We start from the raw sequence: 24,903 nt of genomic DNA, 5'->3' as shown, positions 1-24,903 counted from the left end.
GTTTCTTCCCATGAAAAAAAATCAGGTTTCAAGGTAGTCAGTCACATCTAATAGTATACTAAAACATACCCCTCTACGTTTTTTTTTTTCTAATTTTCATAGTTTATTTCTATTTGTAACTCTTGTGTTGAGGGCTCTTGATGGACAGCAGCAAGGGAGCTGCTCTGCTGCATATGAAACCCTGACCCAGAGCCCCTCTACTTATGACATGTGTAGTTGACAGCCACTTCACATACATTTTCAGTTACAGAAAATATACTCAAGGAAGAATGTTAAAAAGTTTCCTTATATCCTACAAGGGGTTCTCTCTAGATGTAAACAAATCTGGATGAAATATTTTAATCCAAGTATACCATTTCCCACGTCGTAAATCTTCTGTGCTGGTGGGAGCCAATCCAGTTACACACTGGAAGGGGAGTGAGGGTCCCAGGACTTCCCCACACCTCTCACAAGGTCCACCCTTGTTTCCACTGACCCTCTCTTTGACCTGAAACCCCCAATTTCCTCCACAGGCAAAATAAAACTCAAGTCTCTCTAGACTCACAGACTTAGTTAGTCTTGACTATGTCAACCTATTTGTTTGTAATTACACTGCTCAAGGCTCCCGTTTCCTCTCCTTCAGCCATTCTCCAGAGCGCTCCTCAAGAGATTTTAAGTCTCGCACGGCCAGACTGTATTTCCCTCTGTCAAGAAGCAACCACGGAATATTCTACCTGCAGGAGATAACAAATGTTGACTAATTTATGTATGAGACCATTCTAGAGTGCTTTTGTAGTGAATTACCCCTATTCTGAAGGTGAATGTTTTTCCTTCTGATGATCTAGATGGGGTCCACACACTACAGCATGCAGCCCAAATCCAGCCCAGGAACAGAGAATCTTTTAAAAAACAATCCTTTAAAATATAAAAACCTAAGACTATATGACAGAGATCGTATGTGGCCTGTAAAGTCTAAAATATTTACTATTTGGCTCTTTATCCAAAACTGCTGATAGTGCCTCTGGACAAGAGCATAAAAGGTAAGTCATGGCATAAGGGAAGAACTGAGAGCACGCGTAGAAATGCGGTCAGCCTATGAGGAACCTCGAGGCATGATGTTTCTTTATCCCAGTAATTCAGCAACTGGACTCCAAGCACCCGATTTTGTGGATGAACCCCAAGGAGTCTGTCAACTTTCAAAATCACCGCAGCCGTCTGCCACGTGCCAGACTTATTTTGGGTAAGCAATAATAAATAGAGAAATAAGTTAATAGTTGGAAGTTGTGAGTAATAAAAAGCTATTTAATGTTTGATAGACAAATTCAAGTCCATAAATCTCCTTGAATAAAGATGCTAAAAATGTTATTCTCGTTTTTTAAATAGTTTTGTTTTACAAAGTTCTATACATAAAAATAAATATACAGAAACAAACCCCATCAACTGTCCACATCAGTAATCCTCACTGGTGGGCTCACCATTGATAAGGAAGACATCATTCAACGCAACCTGTCACAGAGACTGTCCTAGCAGCAAGGATTTCTAATTTCAAAAGAACATTACTAGGCCTCTTTTATCAAGACTGCTCATCATCTAGAGGCCTTTACCTACCAACTAGCAATTAACCATGAAATCAATGAATGCAATCACTGTCTCCAAGTGGAATGTGACTAATGACCTAATGCCTAGAGGCAACATCTATACCTTTTGCTGACTGGAGCCCTGACATATGCAGGTGTAGTTAGGAACAGAAATCAACCCCACCTCCCCTTGGCTAGTCACTGTGAAAAGCGTGCGTAAGGCAATTGAATCGAGGGTTAAGGATTCATCTTGCTAATGTCAAAAGCGACACTAACAAGATTTTTAGCCTCATCCGCCAGATGACGGACCTCTGCGTCCAGGTCTCCAGGAGCAGGTTCCACCTCCTTCACCAGACAAAGGGTTATAACCTAGAATGACAGAAAAGAAGCACAACAGTATTGATAAAATCTGAAAATCTGGGGACATTCTATATCCAAAATAAAATTATGAGAGTGACATGCAAAGCATTGCAAAGATATGGATTCTAAGGGACATTTAAAAAAACCTTTTAGCTGCTATATGAAAAAAAAAACCTTTATATTGTGATTGCCATTTGAATTGATTTTCTGGTGGGGAAAAAAATCATTCAGCTGCTTTGTCCCAACTCCAAAACACATGCAAAAGAGTCACCAAAAACTCTCTCAAGATGGCCTGATTTAAGTATATGAATCCTCCGATCACAGTGCTTATTGAAACTCACACATTCAAATAAGGGCCGTTCAAGCTACAGAAAACGGATTAAAAAAAATCAAAACAGAATCAAACTTGTCACTTCTACCAGTCAGAACAGGGTCATCTGTATCTTTCCCTACCCCCCGCCACCCCCCTTCCTCGTTGAGTTTCCCAAAGTCAATGGACAACTGGTAACCTGGTTGAGTGTTCAGGTTCTAGGGCCAGCCAGAACTTAAAATGTTGGCGTTACTCCTTACTTGCAGTGGAATCTTTGGGCAATTAAACCCCGTGCCTCAGTTTCCTTATTTGTAAAGCCAGGTTAGTCAAAGCCCCAGCTCAGAAATGCTGGGGACGCTGAAAGAGGCCATGCATGCAAGCAGGCCACGCATTCCATCTTCTATAATTTCCATTTCTCTTCTAAATATCACCTCTCTGTATCTAAAAATAAGTTTCCAGCAGGACCATTTAAAAATAGCATTTTCTTTCCAGATGCATCACCTTCTCTACAGCAAGCCAGGTTTAGTCTTCTGACACAAAGGGGATTACAGCTCAGCGTTTAAGGTCAGCCAATTTTGTAGCCCTGCTGCCTTGGAGCCCATGTCCCAGTCTTTCCTCAGTCCTCAAAGATGCCATCAGGCCTCCAGGCCTCTGCTGTGCCCCTCTCTTCCTATGCAGGATACAAAGTCTTCCGCCTTGGTTCCTACAGTGTTCTAGTGTCTTTGTTCTCTCCTTACTCAGCAGTAACTTGCAACTCTTAGCCAGAATCACAAAGGATTGCTTATTTTCATTTGCGAGTCCCATCTTCCCAAATTTGAAATTCTCAGGGATGGGATGAAGACAGACTGCTGTGGCATTATCCAGAGTCCCTGGGGCAGTGTTGCACACAGGAAAAAGCTTTGGATGAGCATCTGTCTGCTACTCCTTGTTATTTGCAAGAAACAAGGTGGTCCCGTCTAGAAAGACCAAAACCACTGTGTTCCAGCCCCTTAACACTCATCTGAAGATTGGCAGACAATTCCTCACCCTACTTAGCTCTCCCCCTATGGGGCTGCAGAAGGATCAAGTGAGAATACTGTAAGTACAATCCTTCCAAGTACTTAGTGACGACCTAGGAGGTGGTTTGCATCTGTTTCCTTTATTGAATCTTTACAATCCTAAGGAATTAGTCTAAACTTAAGGACAAAGAAGCAAATAATCTTGTTTCTACAAGGTTAACTATATCCTGTAAGTGCTGAAAATTTGTTAACATTTGACATCAGTGGTGCTTACCACCTCCCCGCAACGGTTTTCTGTCCGATTTCCGTTTCACGACGACAGATGAAGTGGAAGGCCCAGCACTGTCTTCCTCCTGTTTGAACACACACAGGTGTAAGAAGCAATTAAAACATTCTACTTGGCAATCTTCATCTACTGCATGCCAGCTGGCCGAGGTCTCCAGTCACCTGAGGCTTCTTTGCGTTTCCTTTGTAACTTTTTCCTTCTTGCATGCTGTCCCACATTTCAATCTTCTGTCTCCTTTTTTCTTCTTCAAGCTGAGAAACAATCACATTGTACAGAAAGAGTTCAGAAGCTGCCATCTCTCTCAAAGACAACGCTAACTCTGATAATTCTTAATTTAAATGTTTTTCAGAACAAACTTCACCCTTGTTTTCTTTAGTTAATAAAACTGTTGTGATCTGGTGGTGTGAGTTTAACTCACATAGAGAAGCTTTGGTTTTTGTACACTATTAAAGAAAGCAAAATGTTTCACGAAAAAAATTACTGACTCCATTCTTCTGAAACTCATTCCTATCAGTACATTTTTGGTAATGTGGAAGACACAGGCACATGCACACACACACTCACATGCATCCTGCTCCAGTCTGTCCCTCCTTTTGTGCTCTGGACCTTTCATTGTAATATATTCACACATCTAGTGTTCCCTAACAATAGTGTATACTTCTTGGTATATACTACATCGTAGGAACTGAAATGCTTACTGAATCTAATGGGATAGGACCTGGTCCTAGAAGCTTATAGACAACACACACATAGGCATCGTTATCCACTAAGCCTCAGACAACTTCTATGTACACATTCAAACTGAAGCTAGTTCATACCTGTTTCAGTTTTTCCTTATGCTTTTCAACTTGCGCATTTAATTCTTCTTGCATTTTCAATCGAGCAGCTGCTAAAGCTTCTTGTCGTTTAACAACAACATCAGGTTCTAAAATGTCAAAAAAAAAATGGAGATAAAGCACTCTGTACAATATAAAATATAAACTTTTGAGTGTCCATATTATTAAAAGTATAAAGAGGTATGGACATCAGACAATGAAACATGTTTTTACATGAGTACTCCTAACACCTCTGCATATATTTATTTTACTGCTTCAGGGGGCAGGGGTCTGTTGCTGAGCCATGGATTTTAGCCCCAAATATCTACATCACCAGAAACCTGTTAGAAATGCCAGTTTCTAAGTTCTCCTGAGCAATTCCAATTCATAAAGCCTGGGATGGTAGCCAGAGCACATCTTGGATACCTCAGTGACACCCACAGTCTCTAGGTTGACTAGAATCCTGGAAGACTACTAAGGAAATATAAAGTTTTCTAAATCATTATCCATCCCTCAATTAGCCCAGAAGTAAGATTCTTAAATATTTGTTTCTACAGAAAAGAAAAATCCTTCCAAATAGCATTTTGAGTAGACATGAACTCATTTCTACTCATAATGTCTACTCATAGTCTCGCTCTTTGCGACAGTGCTAGACTCCATCTCACAGAAAAAAAAAAAAAAAAAAGCTGGAGTGCAGTGGCACAATCTCAGCTCACTGCAACCTCCACCTCCTGGGTTCAAGCGATTTCTCCTGCCTCAGCCTCCCTTATAGCTGGGATTACAGGCACCTGCCACCATGCCCCACTAATATTTGTATTTTTAGTAGGGACGAGGTTTCACCATGTTGGCCAGGCTTGTCTTGAACCGCTGACCTCAACTCATCCGCCTGCCTTGGCCTCCCAAAGTGCTGGGATTACAGGCGTGAACCACCGCGCCCAGCCAAGAACCATATACTTCCTTTTTAAAAAACAAAACAAAACAAAACAAAAGGTCTCAATCAATTGCCCAGGCTGGAGTGAAGTGTGACCCGATCATAGCCCACTGCAGCTTTGACTTCCTGGACTCAAGTTATTCTCCCGCCTCAGCCTCCTAAGCAGCTGGGACCACAGGTGTGTGCCGCCTCTCGGCTATTTTTTTTTTTTTTTAATAGAGACAGGGTCTTGCTATGTCGTCCGTCTTACTTTTAATAAGAGACTAAATCTTAATATAAAGAAGTAGGTGTAAAACCACCGCTTTCATTTCGGTTATCAGGCACTAACCCACGGAAGCCGCAGCTCGGTCCAGCTGCCTCTGCCTCAAGGCTCTCAGCCGGGCGGAAAGCTTCTGAAAGACCACGTAGAGAAGGATGCAGCTGAAGACGATGTACCAGCCATAGCTGGCCAGCAAAGAGCCCACTGAAAAGAAAAAAAAAGTTTTCAAAAAAACTAAAAACGACACTACTAGTTGACCTTTCCATAAGACTCAACAAACGCAAACTAAGTCTAACTCCTGACCTCAAAGCCTTCATGGTCTAGGCTGCGGACAAAGCCTCCTAAGTAGATCGTTAAAATATGAACAAGAAGCGCGACACTTCAGGGATCACTGAGAAGTGAGACTTCTCAACCATCTGGGGAGTCAGGGGCAGTTACAGCGTGGAGGGCACAGCAACTGGGTTTTGAAGAATGAAGAGCAACTAATCTGAATCAGGAAGGCAAAGGCCTTTCAGGCCTAGGGAACCACATATAAAGGGGTGACAGCGCGGGGTTAGGAGTGTGTAGGGGGCTGTGTGGGGCAGGTCCCAGAGGCAAACGCCAAGGGCCGAGTGACCCCCGGAACTACAACAGTAAGGGCTTGGTTCGCAAAAAAATACTTGCGCAAACAACGGCCAGCCGAGCCGCCTAGGGAAGTGCGGCTCCCGAGAAGCCTACGCGCAAGGTCCGGGCCTGCTGCTCAGAGTCCGCGTAAGCGCCAACGCCCGTCCGTTCCCAGGCCTCCCAGGCTCCGGCTCCCGGAGCAGCGAAGGACGACCCACCGATCATGGTGGCGCGCCCCTGCTGCCCCGCAACGACTCACCCGTGACGTGCAGGAAGCGCAGTCCCTCGGTCTCCAGGGCCGGCCGCGCGGACAGGGAATCCTCTTGCCGCTCCATGACGGCCACCGCCGCCCAGGCCGGCCGCCGCGCCTCCAGCCGGACGCTTCCGGTGCGCTCCCACGCACACGTGGCGCGCCCGGACGCGGTCGTGGTCTCGGCCAATCGCAGGCCGGCCCCGCCCCGACGCTGGGCCAAACGCAGGGGGCGTGGCCGAGGGGCGTGGCGGGGGAAAAATCCCGGCTACTCTTGCTGGGGCCGGGACGGCGCGTGCGGGTACGTTCTGTGATATTTCCTGGCTTGAGTCGGGGTGGAGGACAGCCCTCTTTCACGGATTTCTTACTGAATTTCTACTTTCTTTTTTTTTTTTCTAATTGGACACTGAAGCCAAGGAGGTCGGTGGTCGCCCGGAGGCAGGATTTGCACCCACATCCTTGCCCAGGGCACATTGGACAACAGGGCTCAGTAGGTTGACGACTCCCAGCGTTTGAGGGTTGCAGCCAACGTCCACCCCAAGTGAAAGCACAAAACGTGGGCAGCCTCCTGCTTCTGCTGCTAGTGATACCTTTCAGGCCAAGAAAGTCTCCACCGATCCTCAAGGTTCTTTTCTCCAAAATCAAAACTTCTTAGGAAAGAACGATCATAGTAACGGCTCTAACCTGTGTTTAATTATACTGTATCATCACAAGCCACGATCACAGAGTTACTCCTAATAGTGTCCTGGCTGTGTTCCTCTGCCTGCAGTGTCGTCCTGCACCCTCTTCCGCCACTCAAACGTCACCACCTTTATGGTGACCATAACCATCCTATTTGAAATTTGACCTTGGGTTTTTCTGGAGCATTTGAAGTGCACATACCTAGTTGTGTCTCAAAAGAAGGGTTGGGAATTGGGAATATAACTGAAAAAATAATGAACAGGTGACAACATCCGAGTGCTGTCTCACCACCGTCGCCAGGAGCAGTGTGGGGAAGGCAAACCCTGACATGAAGCGTGAATGCAATCCGTGTTTCTTCAACGCAGGTTTGCCAAGAAGTTCCTCAAGGGGGACGGCTGCAGGGATTTGAGCACTGACCTCATCAAGGTTTCCCAGCAGTGTATTCAGAAAGCAATAAAGGGAACCTGGCATTCATGAGCCATAGCAAAGAAAAACCTGAAAGCTCTTCTTCCCTGTTGGCCACCTTGAAAATGCACTCCTCAAATGAACAAACCGAGGACTCTGGATGTCATCCATAAAGGCTGTGAAGATAGCTTATCAATTTAATGAGGAATTTTACGAGGGAGGATATAATTTCCTTCTTCATGTTTGCCTTTCAGTTGTAAAAGATGATGAACCACCATCACTCTTTGCTTTGCTACAGAGTGATTTCTCACTTGCTGTGGCATCTTGCAGTAAACATTTATGTGCTAAATTGAATGACTTCTTGGAATTATAGCTGCAATTCTCGGTCCCAGATTAGCTTTAAATCCACCTTACATCTAAATACTGATGAACTAGACAGGATGAACAGGGTTGCCTGACCTCTTTTGTTAGGCTGTGAAGGACATTAGGTACACTGTACTGGGGTCATAGTTCATGGAAAAAAATGGTTAGGCTTCACTTTTCTCTCAGGAAGCTCATAGCAAAACAGTTTCAATCAATGCTTGGGAGCAGTTTTATTTTTATATAGTAACTTAACAGGATGGTTTAACAGAGTTCCCCACTTAACAAGGTGTCAGATGAAGACTTGAGAGCTTCAAGAATGTTGCAGTGGGCCAGGAATGGTGGCTCTTGCCTATAATCCTATTGCACTTTAGGAGGCTCAGGCGGGAGGATCCCTTGAGGCCAGAAGTTCAAGACCAGCCTGGGCAACACAGCAAGATCCCATCTCTACAAAAAAATTTGGCCAGGCACGGTGGCTCACGCCTGTAATCCCAGTACTTTGGGAGGCCGAGGTGCGTGGATCACCTGAGGTCAGGAGTTCAAGACCAGTCTGGCTAACATGGCGAAACCCTGCCTCTACTAAAAATACAAAAATTAGCCAGGTGTGGTGGCAGGCGCCTATAATCCCAGCTAATAGAGAGGCTGAGGGAGGAGAATCGCTTGAACCTAGGAGGTGGAGGTTGCAGTAAGCTGAGATTGCACCACTGCACTCCAGCCAGGGTGAAAAAAAAGCAACCTCACAAAACTTAGTTATGGAAGAAGATCCTAAATTGCAAAGATGTGTTGTTGCCAGCTTTCAATCCATGTCAATGAATTAAGTCAACATGCACAGTATAAAAATGCCAAAATGTTGCATCTGGTTACATTAAGGAACGTTTGCTTTGTTTGCCTTGTTTAGCTACCCTATCCTGTAATGTCTGTAATCACAAAGATGGAATAAATTGTAACATTTTAGGTTCTATCATTTAAAAAAGGCAACAATCCTTTTCACTCAGGACTTTGCAACATAAAACGGAAACCAGTATTAACTCATGAAAATGCACATTCTAAGCATATAGAAAACCGAAGTATCCTTGTAAACTATTGTGAACTAGTGTTGTATACATATGTACATATAATGCACATATTCCACTAAAATCTAATAGATATTAAATTATTTGAGTGCATGGATGATGGGCTTTTGTTTCAGTTCCTAGCACATTGATCTTCTGGTCCTATTGACAGAAGTTACTCATCCTAGCCAGGCATTTGTTACCTTTGTCCCTTTAATCAGGTGATCAGGTGTTATAACCTTACCTGGCTTGGCTTATCTAGAACAGGAAAAGGTATTTCAACAAACACTTTGCTCAATGTAATTGCTCAGGTATTATTTGCAGAAAGAGGACAAAGGTGGACAGAAACCAGGACTGTCACCTGTCACTGATTGTTGTAGGCTAAATAATTGGCCCTAATTTGTCATTCCTTCTCACAGCCACATCCTTGCTATGGCAAGGTGAAAGGAGTGTATTTCCCCATCATCCTTTGACCCTGTACTTGGCGAGGTGGCTTGCTTTGGTTAATAGTAAGTGGGCAGAAAAAAGTGTGTCAGTTTTTAGTGTACATAGGCCTTTAGAAGCTCCTAGTGTTTACTTCTTGTGCCTTTGCCAGGTGAGCTGGCTCATCTGAGACCTGTAAAGAAACCAAGCCACCCCAGTTAATCCAGACCTACAGTGATAAGCAGAGTCAACTATAGAATAGTGTTGTTGATTAAAACCCCTGAGTTTTGTGGTGGATTGTTATACAGCATTATTGCAGCAATAGCCAACTAATGAAGTGCCAAGGTTTTCACAAAAGTATATGCAATAAGATGGGATTAAGACTATCATGGCTAAGGGAGATCAGAGAGATGGCAATCAAACAGTAGTGTTTTTCAAATGTGAATAACTTACGCCCCTTTCAACAAATGTTCTTGTAGACTCTCCATATGACCTTTATGTTAACTATGTACATATATAAAACTAGAGGCTGGGTAGGTGGCTTAGGCCTGTACTCCCAGCACTTTGGGAGGCCAAGGCAGGAGGATCACTTGAAGCCAGAGTTGGAGACCAGCCTTGGGGAGGGGGCGGGGAACAAAAAACGTAGCCAGGCTTGGTGGGACACACCAATCAATTTCAAAAATGGAATCATTTCAGTTGTCATATCAGAAGCCGGAGCGAGAGGTAAGTCTGCATTAACAGAAGGGCTGTGTGGGAGTAGAAAAGGTGGCCTTCCTGGCATGTGTCATGACATTGCAGAAGCTAGACTCTAATCCAGCCCAGGAAGCCTACCGAGAAAATGCTGCCCTCCTGCGTTTCCAATTTAAACATGTCCTTAGACCTCACTGCAAATGCACCATGATGACACACAACTTGGCAGCACAGTGAGTGGAGTTTATTTTTATAATTTGTAGAAAATTGACATTTAGATTTCAAAACTTATATTACAAAATTATCAGCAGCAGTCTTAAGCATTTCAACAATGCTGATAGATTTCACTTTGCTAACACAAACAAGGCTATTATACCATGTTCGAAAAGCAAGACTTGTTCCAAGAGGGTCTATTATACATCTGCGTCACTCCTCAGGACCCGTTTGTGACTGTGTCTTCTTCCATCTCTTCTTCACCATCATCAGTGGGCCCTAAAGAAAACCACACAAGCAAAAGTAGTATCAATTTTAGAAATCTATTCCCTTAGCATGTGAGTGTTCGTTCTGTGGCCACTGTTTGTTAGGCACTGAGGTAGGTACAGAAAGATCAAAAGCAAACCCTGCCTTTGAGGAACTTATCGTCCAGGGACAGTCTAGTCTGTCTTTGGCAGGTACTGGAAGGGATGGTCAATTTCAAAGGAAAGGGGTCACAAAGGTTTCAAAATTGTTACCTCCCACTGTAGTTGATGATAATTCATTTTTGGTGAAGGTAAAGTCTATACTCATGTGCTTTTCATGGCACTACTGTAGGCAAAAAAACCGGAAATACTCAAAAACATTTGGGCACCCACTACATGCCAAATACTGGCAACAGTTCAATGACTTTATTGTCTCTAAATTAGGGAAATATGGCAACAACTACCAAAAAATGTTACATTTGTTCAACAATTTATGGCAGATATTTTGGTCAATGTATTCCAGAGGGGAAAAAAGTTGTAACTCCTTCAATTGTTTGGGAAAATTACTCAATAATGTCTCACTTAACATCAGTCAGCTGAATTCTTGTATTGGTTTCATCATTCCATCCGTTGCAATATGGTATTTTGATTGAGGGCATGAAGAAAATCTGGCCACACTGGCATATAGTTAGAAAAGGGAGGAAGATTTTAATAGCTTGTGCAGATAATGATGGATGTTCTTTTTAGATACCATGGTAAAACTTGACAAATGGTAGCTTCCTAAAGGTTAGATGGCAGTGTAAAAGTCTGAAACCTTATCAATGAACTTTTCATACTCTTATTTGGTTTATCTTGTACTTTGAACAAATCTTTTACCCATACATGATTTTGTATCATTTGGAAAACAGTGGTTCACCGACTTTTGCAGATCTTTCAAACATTGAGCCATGTAATTATACAACATCAAAAATGTCACACCCATTAATTCACATGCATTAACATCACTATTGAGTTCCCCAGAAAAGTCTTGAGGTACTGGGAAGCTGGTAGGTTATGGCAGTGGATACAGGTTTTCTAAATTTTAATTTTTGTTTCAAATCTTGAATTTTCAATTGTTTTCCTTGAAGTGACAGGCTCACTTCAGCATGTTTGAGAAGACAAGTAGCTGCCTCTCAACTGAAATGACTGCACTAGTGCATGGAGATAACCACCTAACTCAAGTATGCAGACATGTGCATCCGCTTTCTGTCACCCAGAATATCAAAGAGACGTGTGCTCGAGGAGTGAGATTTAATTATCTTTACTGCTGCATCCAGGACACTCTTAAGTGAAACTGGTATGCACTCTACTGGGAGTGCAGAATAGGGAAGAATATAACAACTATTATTTAGGCTGCTGCCTTGACTCCTACTGTGCCAGCGGTTCTACCCACTATTGCTCCATCAGTGCAAATGTTCATACAAAAGCAAGTAACACCTTGGTGTTATTAGATAAAAACAGTCTTCGGCCAGGCATGGTGGCTCACACCTGTAATCCCAGCACTTTGTAAGGCCAAGGCGGGTGGATCACAAGGTCAGGAGATCGAGACCATCCTGGCTAACATGGTAAAACCTTGTCTCTACTAAAAAAAAAAATACAGAAAATTAGCTGGGCATGGTGGCAGGCACCTGTAGTCCCAGCTACTCGGGAGGCTGAGGCAGGAGAATTGTGTGAACCCATTCCTGCAGTGAGGTGAGATCGCACCACTGCACTCCAGCCTGGGCGACAGAGCTCTAGACTCCATTTCAAAACAACAACAACAAAAAAAAAAACAGTCTTCACCTTAGACTCCCAGAAGCCCACAAACCATACAGTAGAGAATTACTGGTCTTAAAATACGTCTTTTTGGCCGGGCACAGTGGCTCATGCCTGTAATCCCAGCACTTTGGGAGGCCGAGGCAGGCGGATCACGGGGTCAAGAGATGGAGACCATCCTGGCCAACATAGTGAAACCCTGTCTCTCCTAAAAATAGAAAAAATTAGCCGGGCACAGTAGTAGGTGCCTGTAATCCCAGCTACTTGGGAGGCTGAGGCAGGAGAATCGCTTGAACCTGGAAGGCGGAGGTTAGAGTGAGCCGAGATCACGCCATTGCATGCCAGCCTGGGCAAAAAGAGTAAAACTCCGTCTCAAAAGAAAAAAAAAAATCTTTTCATTTTAGCTCCCAGCTGAAACATTATTTCCCTAGGAAACTTTCTCCAATATAGCAGTCTAAGTAGAGGTCCCCAGTTACATTCATATCAAAACTTGTAAGACGTATTTCAGTATTTTTTTTTATATCCCTAGTGCCCCACATGCTGCCTGGCATAAAGTAGGCATTCAAATGTTAGAACCGTTACCACTTATGAAAAACTCGCTAATGTTGAGCCCTGTGCTAAGTTCAGTTTCTTAGCCTTTCAGCAACCTTTTGAGGTTTGGTACTATTATTATCTCAGATTTAAAGATGAGGAAAGACTTGAAGAAAGCTGTCCAAAGGCAGAGCTGGTGAAGCTAAGATTTGGGCCTCGGACTGCTTGGCTCTAGAGCCTGTGTTCCTAACTACTGAGCTATTATGCACACACACAAATATATATAGATGAAAGTCCACATGGCTATCTCTAGTGTTCAGTTCACTCCATTGCTGAAGTAATGCTAGCTTCAACTTTTACATAAAACCTCCCACAGTGCTATGACTTAACTTTCTTTATGAATTACTTTTTTTTCTTTTTTTGAGATGGTGTTTCGCTTGTTGCCCAGGCTGGAGTACAATGGTGTGATCTCGGCTCACCAACAACCTCCAACTCCCGGGTTTAAGCTATTCTCCTGCCTCAGCCTTCCAAGTAGCTGGGATTACAGGCATGCACCACCACACCAGGCTAATTTTGTATTTTTAGTAGAGACGGGGTTTCTCCATGTTGGTCAGGCTGGTCTTGAACTCCTGACCTCAGGTGATCTGCCTGCCTCAGCCTACCAAAGTGTTGGGATTACAGGGGTGAGCCACCGCACCCAGCCCATCAAATACTTTATCTTCAAAGAGCATTTAAAGAGATTTCATATATTAGATTTGATGTAAGGAGGCACTATTCTAGCATTCGGGAGTCATGGCATCTAAATGGTTGTGAGAGTTACACTTTGAGTGTAACATTAATTTGAATGTACAAAGAACACCATTTGCTCACCCGATCTGCGTTCTCTGCCAGGGATCTGACCAGACTGCAGCAACCCCTTCAGCCTCTCCACTTCAGCTAGAGTTGAAGCATTTGCTATAGCATTCTGGAGGACAGACAGCAATGAAGATGGATGATTAACTTCAATCAAGTATCAACTACCCAGAAAACTAAGTATCAATCACCTACAGAAATTCACAGCAACTTCTCCATTTGGAATATCAAACACTTCGGTGTTGGGGGAAGAATGTTATTGGCCCACAAAAATAAAACGAGAAGCCAAAAGACAAATTTCTAAAATTGGTGAAGAGACGCAGGCCTTCTTATAAAAGAGTAAATAATCAGTCCACATGTCCTAAAATTGTAGCTAAGTGAAGTAACTATTTGGAATTACGTTACTGAATAATTTAAGGAGGCAATATTATAAAACTAATCAGCCAAAAGGATTTGCCAGACAGCAAATCTTTGAAAGTAAAAATTAAGGCAAACACTAAGACAGCATACCAAGGTAACTAACTGTTCAAAGTGATAAATGCACCCTGGAAAATGAGAAAGACAAAGCTGCCTCCACATTAATTAGCTTGTGTAATTTCAAGTCTGATCAAATAATAATTTTATGCTAGTTTTTCCTTAAACAGAAGTATTGTTGTATGCTAATAACTGTGGGAAAACGAAATCTGTAATGTTCAGAACATGTTTATTATCCAACTTTGTGTTCTGAACCCATCTTAGCTCGTTCCAGTCAAGAAGCCTAACACATAATTACCTTGATTGCTTCTACATCCCCTGGAGATGGCCCACCTTTCTTTTTGTCAGTTGGCAAACCAGCACCTGGATTAAAACTTAAGAGGGGGAAGAACATAAACTGTTAAAACTAGACCAACAGAAGTTGCTTCTCTTTTACTTTCAAAAGCTTTTGAAAGTAATTCAACCAGTGTAGTATCTTATCTTTGTTAACAAACTGATACGAGAACTCTCTCCTTCAGAAACACCATCCAGTTCATCTTCCTATATAGAAAATAGGATGTACATGGTATCACATTGAGACTGACTACTGAAATATTTGCTCTGCTAACCTGGTAGAAATTTCTTGTGATGTATGGACCATTGATGTACATGGACTATAAGCACTCAAATTTAACACCACATTAATATGTCAGAGTTTTTGGTTAATTTTGTAGGAGACGAACTGCCAGACAGATCAGATCATGTTTCTGAAGGTGAAGTAGAGTTAAGTTGGATATCCGTGTCTTACGTTTTGCTTCTCCTGGCAATATCCTTTGCAAGCTGTGCACCCCGTTTGCCCTTGAACATTTTCTCTGCTTCCTGACGCTCCTACAGCGACACCACACACAGAGTTAATGGAAATAGGAATACCACATGCATTTAGATGCATTCCTCAGAAGACATGGAAGCGAACTCTCCTACAATACTCCAGCAGGCTGGTGAAAATACCAAAAAGCCAATTTCAAATTAAGAGAAGACACAGTGGTCTTCTTTCTTTGGTAAAGCTCCCTGAAGAAAGTTCACTCTCCTAGTTCCAAGGAGGGGATCCCAGGGAACTAAGAAGGCAATTAAAAAAACAATAAAATAATGAACTCCTAATAAAGGGAAAAACCTTCCTAACAAACAGAGCTGCACAAAAGTGGGCTACATTAAGTTCTCCACTAGGAATGTATCTAAGCAGACAATCCACTGTTAAGAGTGTTCACTGTGGCCTCAACATTTTGCAAACTTTGGAATGGCCAGCATTACATAAAAGAGCTTTAACTTAAAGTTCTATCATAAACTCTGCTATTAGAAAAAAATCTGACGTAACATTTCTCCCCCCATTTTCATTACAAACTAATGGTAAAATTTACTCATTTAGACAATTTTAATAATCAGTAATAAAATACAAAGAAAACACACAACTCTATAATGACTCACAAGCAACAGATTACTACTTACTTTTAGTTTCACTTTCTGGAAATCCAGCACTCTGACTTGTGGAACTTTATAAATCACATACAATCTGTAATGCTTCTTATTGGTTACCGGATTTCTTAGAATACTAGGAGAAGAGAAGTAACACAGTGGCAAACCTGTTCATGGCGCAACACTCAAAAGGTCTGTTTGAATAGTCTAAGGAACCTATAAATCAAGGGAACATTCACATTCTTCACATTTTAACATTGTAACAATTTACCATTAAGGAAATACATTCAATATTTCTTTGTAAAAGGCACTTTTAATTAACTGATTACATTAAGGTCAAGGCTGGTAAAAGTAATGTTATTTTAAAGGACTTCATTCATTTTGTCACAATATGTAATTCCCATACCTTAGGTAAGTCAGGGATTTGAGAGATGCCAGAGGGTCCAGATCACCCTGTAAAGTAATGGCCACAGGTAAGAACACGAATACCACATGCTATTTTGAGATCTGGAAAGGGAGAGTGCTTTTGAAGCAAGTTGTCTTTTACTTATTTACTTAACTTTTACTCTCTAGCACCAAGCCCAATACTAGCACATCACAAATGTTTAAATAATTTCTTTCTTTTCTTTTTTTTGAGACGGAGTCTTGGTCTATTGCCCAGGTTGAAGTGCAGTGGCACAATCTTAGCTCACTGCAAGCTCTGCCTCCCGGGTTCACGCCATTCTCCTGCCTCAGCCCCCTGAGTAGCTGGGACTACAGGAGCCTGCCACCACGCCCGGCTAATTTTATTTTGTATTTTTAGTAGAGACGGGTGTCATGCGTGAAGAGACCACTAAACAGGCTTTGTGTGAGCAATAAAGCTTTTTAATCACCTGGGTGCAGGCGGGCTGAGTCCGAAAAGAGCGTCAGTGAAGGGAGATAAGGGTGGGCCGTTTTATAGGATTTGGGCAGGTAAAGGAAAATTACAGTCAAAGGGGTGTTGTTTCTGGCGGGCAGGAGTGGGGGTCACAAGATGCTCAGTGGGGGTGCTTTTTGAGCCAGGATGAGCTAGGAAAAGGAATTTCACAAGATAATGTCATCGCTTAAGGCAAGGACCAGTCATTTTCACTTCTTTTGTGGTGGAATGTCATCAGTTAAGGCGGGGCAGGGTATTTGCACTTCTTTTGTGATTCTTCAGTTACTTCAGGCCATCTGGGTGTCTACGTGCAAGTCACAGGGGATGCGATGGCTTGGCTTGGGCTCAGAGGTCTGACAAGGGGGTTTCACCGTGTTAGCCAGGATGGTCTCGATCTGACCTGGTGATCCGCCCGCCTCGGCCTCCCAAAGTGCTGGGATTACAGGCGTGAACCACCAGGCCCGGCCGGGGGCCTCACTCTTAATAGAAATCATATCCCAACACGGCCCTGCCCTGAAGAGAAACTGCTGGAACAGACGCAAATTGGGTAGATGGCAGGGGAGGGGTATGTGTGTGCAAGAGGCACAGTGAGAAAAAAATACAGATAAAAACAGGGAGAGCAGAGCCAGAAATTCTCAAAAAGCAAGCTGCCATCTTCAAATAAGTCACAAAAACCACCAGAGGGAGCTCTAGAGCTTGATACTGTTCTGCCCCCACTGAAGATGATCCAAAAAGGAATAAAGAACAAAGTGGTAACATTTGTTACATACACAGTGTAAAACATAATGGTGATGTAGTGATGGGTTTCAAAAAATAATAAATATGTAACAAGCTGAAAGGTGCTGAAATGTTGAAGGTCACTGTACTGTATTGCTTAGGAGGGTAAAGGTGTCAAAGTTTAAAATTAAATGTTGAAGGTCACAGTACAGTGATCTTAACATTTAATTTTAAACTTTTATAAATATGTATGTTTTAATTTCTAGGATGCTAACTCAAGACTGAAAGAGAGTAAGTAATTTCTAAACCATTAGAAGGAAAAATGGAATGACAGAAGGAGAGCATGTACAATAAAGGGGAGAAAAAGGATTGAAGAATGGATGGTACAAACAGAAAGCCCCAGAACAGAGAGAAGACAAACTNAAAAAAAAAAAAAAAAAAAAAAAAAAATTCCAACCATACAGTTTTCAACAGATAAATCTAAAATACAAGAGGTACAGAAAAGTTGAAAGTAAATTTTGGATGGAAAAAGATTTATTATGCATATAACTAACCAAAAGAAAGATTGTTTTGGTATATCAGGTAAAAGAAACCTCAAGGTAAACAGCATTAATAGAGACAGAGGGTCACAAAATAATAAAAAGGTTCCGTTCACCAGAAAGATATGAGTAATTCAAAATTTGCATGTATCAAATAAGGCAACTTCAAAATATACAAAACTAAAATTGACAGAACTTCAGGGATAGTCAAATCCACCACCATGCTGTGAGATTCTAACATACCTCTCTCAGTAACCAATAAGCCCAGTGGTCTTCATTTTTGCAAAGAGCTTTAAATACAACTATAATTTCTCTAACAGCACCTATCATGAGACACATTGCCTATAAATATGTATTTCTGGTTGAATACTTCACACACTTTAGAAAGGACATGGCCATGGACCAGTGCTTTCTTACATTTGTAGTCAAGCATCTCCTTGAGAATTTAAAGGATGCTACGGACCTCGTCCACAAGGAAAGGAACACAGTTCATTCTCAACAATCAGGAAGTAAGGGAGGAAGGTTAGGTCACAAAATTAAGTTATGTGATTTTTTTTTTTTTGAGATGGGGTCTCACACTATCGCCCAGACTGGAGTGCAGAGGCATGATCATGGTTCACTGCAGCCTCGACTGACTGCTAGGGCTCAACTGATCCTCCCACTTCAGCCTCTGGAATACTTGGGACCACAGATGCACGCTACCACATCTGGGTTTTTTTTTTTTTTTTTTTGAGATGGAGTCTCACTCTTCGCCCAGGCTGGAGTGCAGTGGCATGATCTCGGCTCACTGCAACCTCTGCCCTCTGGGTTCAAGCAATTCTCCTGTCTCAGCCTCCTGAGAAGCTGGGATTACAGGTGCCCACCACCACACCCGGCTAATTTTTGTATTTTTGGTAGAGACAGGGTCTCACCATATTGCCCAGGCTGGTCTCGAACTCCTCACCTTGTGATCCGCCTGCCTTGGCCTCCCAAAGTGCTGGGATTACAGGCATGAGCCACTGTGCCTGGCCTTTTTTTTTTTTTTTAATTACTTATAGAGAGAGACGAGGTCTCACTATGTTGCCCAGGCTGGTCTAGAACTCCTGAGTTCAAATGATCCTCCCACCTTGGCCTCCCAAAGTGCTTGGATTACAGGCATGAGCTATGGCACCTGGCCTACAATATAAATTTAAGCATCCAGTGTTTAAGTGAATAATTTAGGTTACAAAACAATATACAGTATTTCAATTATGTTAAAATTGGATACACAGAGCAGAAATTTAAAAGCATAAAACAGTTCCAAGTGGACTGTTCATCTAATGTGAAGAGTAAAACAAGGTTTTTAGATTAGAACTGTTCAACAAGATTTAATGCACATCAGATATGTAATCTAAAATTTTCTAGTAGCCATGTTAAAATAAATAGGTGAAACTAATTTTAATAATATGCCATTTAACCTATTACCAAAACATTACCATTTCAACATCGATATAAAATTACTGAGATAGTTTACTTTTTTTTTTTTTGCACTTAAGTCTTTGAAATCCAGTGTGTATTTTATAGTTCTAGCACATCTTAATTATGAGTAGCCACCTGTAGTTACTGGTACTATATTGGACACTGCAATTCTAGAAAACAACATAGGAGTTTACAACCCTGGAATAGGGGAAGCTTAAACATCAAAAGGGCTACAATAAAGAAAAAGATTGATACATTGGACTGCACCTAAATTAGGAACTTCTCTAACAGGACATCCTAAGTCAAAGGGCAAGTAAGAGTAGGAAAATATTTGCAACATACAGCTGCAGAACCCAAAAGGCCCAGATCCTGAATTAAGAAAAAGACAAGCGGATACTGAGATCATTTTCTATGAGATTTTCTAGATTTTGTAAATTTTCTGGAGGAAGCACATAGTACCTTTAACCCCACCCACCAAATACATTTTCCTTCTGTGCAACTTACCAGTTCCACGAGACTATTATTGGTGAGAATGAGTTCTGTCAGACAGGGCAGAGCCTGATCAAGTCCCTCACCTATACGGCTAAAATAAAAATAGTCTTAGTGAAAGTGAAAATTAAATAAGCTCACAATTTTAATTACCTCCTTGCTCAGAGGATCTCAGAGAGACACAGATCCTTCATCCAACACCCTGACAAAGAGGAAACAAAGCAAAAAGAACCCTTTTCTGAGGCCACAGCGTCAGCGACAGAAGTGGGATTTTAGAACCCATGCCTATGGGACACTGCCTGGGGCTAATTCTACTGTCACACTGTCTAGTGGAACCTGAGAAAAGGTGCAACTCCTGGGTGGCACAAACTACTTAACTCACTTCATGATTTTTTGTGCAGGCAGCGCAGAAATACAAATAATTCTGCATTCACAGCTCAGGTACAAGACACAACAACTATACTATAGGGGAATGGTTAACCTACGAGATATATTTCTATCTGAAGGAAATCCCACTCACCATCCAGTACCTTTAAAGACATTATCTACACACCAAGTGCTTTTTTTCCAATAAAGTTTACACAGAGCTGATGAAGACAGGGTCAAAAAAGATCTCAATTTCAATAAGTAACAGTCTAGAAAGCTGCAGTTAAAAAAAAAATGGCAGAGACGCTCAGTCAAAAGTATAATTGTTACCTTTATATATCCTTTTACTATGACCCCTTTGATAATTGTTCTAGAAGCCAAAATGTATACAAAGCAACATGTTTTTAATAAGAAACTTACCATGAAAATAAAAATACATGATTTCCGAACAGATACAAGACTAGACTAAAGCCAGGTTAATCTCTGGATCTCTATAGGAAAAGTGAAGTTCATTTCTCATTTTAAGAAAAAATATGTATTGAACGTGGCTTCTATTATGGAAAAAATATTTTTTAAAAATATAAAAATTAAAAAAAAACAAACAAACAAACATGTAGGTTTAACCAGTAGTACGTGATACAACTTCTTCAGGGAACACTGCAACATTTACCCTAGGGGGAAAAAATTACTTTCCCCTATAGGCACTTACCATATTCTGTTGTTGTTCACTAACAATGTTTTCAGTCTTCTCAACAAAGGAAAACCATCCAGTTTCCTGATCTCATTGTCAGAAAAATCAATAGCATCAAACTGGTCTAATGTAGCACCCAGATTTTCAATGACGGGAATTTTATACCCTGTAAAATGGAGGAAAAAAACACACAAGAGGTATTAATATAACTAAACAGCCCCTTAAAACATTAGCAGTATTTCATAGTATCTGATTCCAGGCTTTGATTTATTCAGGAAGTATTACCTAGCACCTATGCCATGTCATACATGCCTTGCCACTGTACAAGATACTAGAGAGAAAATGCTGAACGAGTCTCAAGTACCCAGTGCCATGAAGCTTACAATCTAATGACAACAAGGACAAGAACAATAATAATGGGTGATATAGGTAGCTAACATTTATAAGAACATTTACAAAGTGCCTCACACTGTTCTAAGTCGTTTGGGCTAGTTAAGCGGAATCCGCACAACAGGAATTTACACTTTGAGCTGCTTAGTCTCAGTGCCCAAACAGCGTTCAAACATTGTGGATAGCAGTTCTCCACTCTTGCATCTCCACGGGCCAGATTCTTAGAACCCATCAGAACAGCCTCAAGATATGACAGTTCTCCCTCCCCTCCCCCAGCTCCAATTCAGAGTTGAAGAACTCAATAGTTTACTTAGAGTAATAAATCTGTGAACACTCAAATGTTAATTTGTCCAATTTGAGCACAATTATTGTGTTAGGCACTATAAGAAAAAGATTCCGAAGAAGCAAGGTCTACTAAAAAAGAATTCACCCAAAGTTAAAGGACACAATTCAGAGCTATATTACACGTACTGCATCAAAATACGTATTCTCAACACTGCACGTCCTCCATAAAGAGAAATGGCAGAGATCATCAAAAGTGGTGAGTTGGGCCGGTCGCAATGGCTCAAGCCTGTAATCCCAGCACTTTGGGAGACCGCGGATCACCTGAGGTCGGGAGTTCGAGACCACCCTGACCAACATGGAGAAACTCGGTCTTTACTAAAAATACAAAATTAGCCGGGTGTGATGGCGCAGACCTGTAATCCCAGCTACTCGGGAGGTTGAGGCAGGAGAATCGCTTGAACCCGGGAGGCAGAGGTTGCAGTGAGCTGACATCGCGCCATTGCACTCCAGCCTGGGCAACAAGAGCGAAACTCCGTCTCAAAAAAAAAAAAAAAAGTGGTGAGTTGCTCTTGAACTGAACCTTTCTCTAAGAAACTTAGTTTCAACAAAATAAAAATACTGGGGGCCGAGCGCGGTGGTTCACGTCTGTAATCCCAGCACTGTGGGAGGCCAGCGGAGGCGGATCACTTGAGGTTAGGAATTCGAGACCAGCCTGACCAACATGGCGAAACCCCGTCTCTACTAAAAATACAAAAATCAGCCAGGTGTGGTGGCTCACGCCTGTAATCCCAACAACTCGGGAGGCTTGAGGCACAGGAATCACTTGAACCGGGGAGGCGGAGGTTGCAGTGAGGCGAGATCACGCCACTGCACTCCAGCTGGGGCGAAAGAGCAAGACTCCATCTCAACACAACACAACACAACACAACACAACACAACACAACACACTGAGATTTCCCAAAGGTCAGCAAGAAACCTAAGCAGATCCCGCAGCGATGCTGCTCCAAAGTCATAGGTCCCCGTGGGAACAAATCTCAGGCTATGGTTGCATGGTCTTATCCCCAGAGAAGTTGCTCTTCACATCCTTTTTAAAGTCGTCTCCTGAAATGCCAACTAGCTAGCTGCCCTCCCAATACCTTACCAAGTCTTGCTAAGGTTGAAATAGTACAGGAATCTGAATAATTGCGAGCGCTTCCACAACTTACATACAGCACAGGGCGGTGCAAACCTGGGTCACACAGTTCAATTTTTAAAACGTTTTCATAAAGGGGAAACGCCAGACAAAGCTACTAAGTAGAAAATACTGGGAGAAACAATCGCTGTTGTTCGGGGACTTAGTTTCCTCCCTCACATTAGGAACAATGAACACATATCCCATCTACGCTCAAAATATCATCTGGCGGCAAGTATTAAGAACCAATCACTCGCCCTGCACTAGCGTTACAACCACTAACGAGCCGCTCTTCCGGGCCCTCAAACAGAGCCAACTGCGAAACAACCAAGCAAGGCCTAATAGAGCCCCACGAGTATGCACCAGGAAGTAATGAAGTCACTCGTGTCTGTCAAAAGGCACGGCGCTAACAGAAGGCTCCCAAGAGCCTAACGGGATGCTCATTTGGCAACCACAGCAAGAATCAGGCCCGGCGTTCCCTGCGCAGCCCGGTCGGAGCCCAAACAACCGGCCCGCGGGCCAAGCTCCGGCCTTCGGTGCACGCGGCAGAGCGCGGATAATAAGGCGACGCGGTGCCGCCCGGGGACTGGCCGCCCACGCCCTCGGACTCACCTCGGAGGTCCAGCTCCCGGTCGCGCACCGCGTTGGTGTACTGCGCCGCCTGCTCGATCAGCTCCGCCGTCAGCTTGACCATCCTGCTGCCTCCCGTTTCCTCGCGCAGTGGAAAGCCCGTGGCCTCCCGCCAGCGAGACGTCCCAGCGTGCCCCGCGACCCACCGCCAGGCAGCACCAATCGCAGCCGCCGAGTGCGCGCGCAGCTCGCCCGCCAGACCGAAGCAATCGAAGAGCCACGCTTCCGGGGTCGTTCTTGCCGGAAGTCTTACCGCGCGCAGGGGATGTGTCTGGTTCTGCGTTGTTTCCTGGGGTGTGTTTGGAGTCTGGAGAACCTATGACTCCAGACGTTGGTGTTTAAAAGTTAAGGCGAATGTGGAAACACCCGAGGGAAACTTTTTCATGCATTAGCGCACCTTGAGGTGGGACGGGAAGCTGTGACTGCTCTCCCTCCACCAGCCGGCGCGGGGACCCGTGGGGTTCAGTGAAGGGTCCAGGAGTTCAGGTACCCCTCCCGGGCCTGGGCCTTGGCTCCGGGTTACAGTGTGAGATCCCGGGCTAGGTGGCCCGCCCGGGGCAGGTCGCCGGGACAACCCCACAGCTCCGCAAGTCCAACCTGGCCTAGGGCACGGTAGGGTTTGCGGTTAAGCTGTGGCCTTTAGAATTCTGAATATTCCTATGAAGTATGATATACAGAAAAGTGCATATGAGGAATTTACAGCGTGATTAATGACCAGAGTGAACACAACTGCCTAGCCGACACCGAGATCCAAAAAACCACTATTCTGAAAGCCTCCCTCTTTCCCAAAGGCAACCGCGAACTCAACACTACAGATTCATTTTGCTTGCTTTTGATATAAATAGAATCATGCAGTATGCTTTTTTTGGCCTAGTTTCTTTGAGTCTATATTATGTCTGGAGTCCATCCAGGTTGCGTACAGAGATGGTTTGTTTGCTTTCGCTGCTGAAGAGAATTCCGCTGTATATATTATACCATAAATTACTTATTCTGCTGTTGATGGACATCAAAGTTGTTTTCTGTTTAGGGCTATTCTGAGTAATGCTGCTATGAATTTTCTGGTACGTGGATCTGATGCACATTTGCATGAGTTTCTCCTGGAGTGGAATTGCTGGGACATAGGGTATGATATCTATCATCAATAAGTAATGCCCAACAGTTATACTAAGAGGCTGAAATAATATACACACTCCAGCGGTGTGTAAGGGTTTTCATGGCTTCCAGCTTCAACCTTGTTGGCATTTTAAGTCTATAACTTTAGCTATTCTGATGGGTGTGTGGTGGTATTGCACTACTGCTTTGCTTTGCTTTTCTCTAATAAATGAAGCTGAGAACTTTCTCATGTGTGTGGTGCCCATTCTGATAGCTTCCTTTGTTAAGTGTTCTTGCGAGTCCTTGGCTCATTTTTTTCCTTATGGAGTTGTCTGCCTTTTTTCTTATTGATTCTTGGAATTTCTTTATATATTAGGGATATGAACACACTCTGTGGCTTGCCTTTTCACTCTTAATGGTGTTGTTTGATGATTAGAATTTTTTTTTTTTTTTTTTTTTTTTAAAGACAGGGTCTCGCTTTGTCACCTAGGCCGGAGTGCAGTGGTGCCATCAGGACTCACTACAGCCACGACCTCTCAGGCTCAAGAGATCCTCCCCCTCAGCCTCCCAAATAGCGGGGACTATAAGCACAGGCCAACAGGACTGGCTAACTTTTGTATTTTTTGTAGAGACGAGATTTTGACATGTGGCCCAGGCTGGTCTC

General features: G+C 43.0%; 2 protein-coding genes across 5 annotated transcripts; both read right to left on the bottom strand.

The window, feature by feature from the left end:
• Positions 1-101: 101 nt before the first annotated feature.
• SELENOS (selenoprotein S) lies at positions 102-6,544 on the bottom strand. Of its 4 annotated transcripts, none has more exons than XM_017863386.1 (7): positions 6,378-6,544; positions 5,585-5,719; positions 4,329-4,435; positions 3,672-3,761; positions 3,499-3,577; positions 1,833-1,925; positions 102-713 (listed from the first exon to the last, which is right to left on the bottom strand). In XM_017863386.1, exons 1-6 carry the CDS (start codon positions 6,451-6,453, stop codon positions 1,846-1,848), a joined length of 567 nt encoding a protein of 188 aa, XP_017718875.1. In that variant the 5' UTR covers positions 6,454-6,544; the 3' UTR covers positions 102-713; positions 1,833-1,845. The 4 variants fall into 4 exon arrangements, with proteins under 4 accessions (XP_017718875.1, XP_017718873.1, XP_017718876.1 ...); XM_017863384.1 differs by having other exon boundaries at positions 238-713; positions 1,866-1,925; positions 6,378-6,525; XM_017863387.1 differs by lacking the exon at positions 6,378-6,544 and adding an exon at positions 6,175-6,366 and having other exon boundaries at positions 238-713; positions 1,866-1,925.
• Positions 6,545-10,201: 3,657 nt separating this feature from the next.
• Positions 10,202-24,526, bottom strand: SNRPA1 (small nuclear ribonucleoprotein polypeptide A'). Its single transcript, XM_017863383.1, has 9 exons — positions 23,130-24,526; positions 20,690-20,837; positions 19,630-19,708; positions 15,944-15,990; positions 15,571-15,673; positions 14,876-14,955; positions 14,387-14,462; positions 13,633-13,726; positions 10,202-10,471 (listed from the first exon to the last, which is right to left on the bottom strand). The coding sequence occupies exons 1-9, from the start codon at positions 23,209-23,211 to the stop codon at positions 10,413-10,415; spliced, it is 768 nt and encodes a 255-aa protein (XP_017718872.1). The 5' UTR covers positions 23,212-24,526; the 3' UTR covers positions 10,202-10,412.
• Positions 24,527-24,903: the final 377 nt, after the last annotated feature.

The sequence above is a fragment of the Rhinopithecus bieti genome, unplaced genomic scaffold (assembly GCF_001698545.2).
Source record: "Rhinopithecus bieti isolate Rb0 unplaced genomic scaffold, ASM169854v2 scaffold_69980, whole genome shotgun sequence".
NCBI lineage: Eukaryota > Metazoa > Chordata > Mammalia > Primates > Cercopithecidae > Rhinopithecus > Rhinopithecus bieti.
Note: the sequence above shows the minus strand (reverse complement) of the source record. Positions and strands in the feature narration are given on the sequence as shown.

What these genes read in the sequence shown, in the direction of transcription:
- SNRPA1 (XM_017863383.1), bottom strand. Translation starts at nt 23,211, where the DNA reads ATGGTCAAGCTGACGGCGGAGCTGATCGAGCAGGCGGCGCAGTACACC. An exon ending in GTGAACAACAACAGAATATG is followed by an intron (nt 19,709 to 20,689) that starts GTAAGTGCCTAT and finishes TTTTTATTTTAG; the next exon opens with CCGTATAGGTGAGGGACTTG. An exon ending in TGGCAGAGAACGCAGATCGG is followed by an intron (nt 10,472 to 13,632) that starts GTGAGCAAATGG and finishes GGTTTTCTTTAG; the next exon opens with GGCCCACTGATGATGGTGAA.
- SELENOS (XM_017863384.1), bottom strand. Translation starts at nt 6,453, where the DNA reads ATGGAGCGGCAAGAGGATTCCCTGTCCGCGCGGCCGGCCCTGGAGACC. An exon ending in CCGAGCTGCGGCTTCCGTGG is followed by an intron (nt 4,436 to 5,584) that starts GTTAGTGCCTGA and finishes TTGACATTTTAG; the next exon opens with AACCTGATGTTGTTGTTAAA. An exon ending in CTGGAGACCTGGACGCAGAG is followed by an intron (nt 714 to 1,865) that starts GTCCGTCATCTG and finishes TATCTCCTGCAG; the next exon opens with GTAGAATATTCCGTGGTTGC.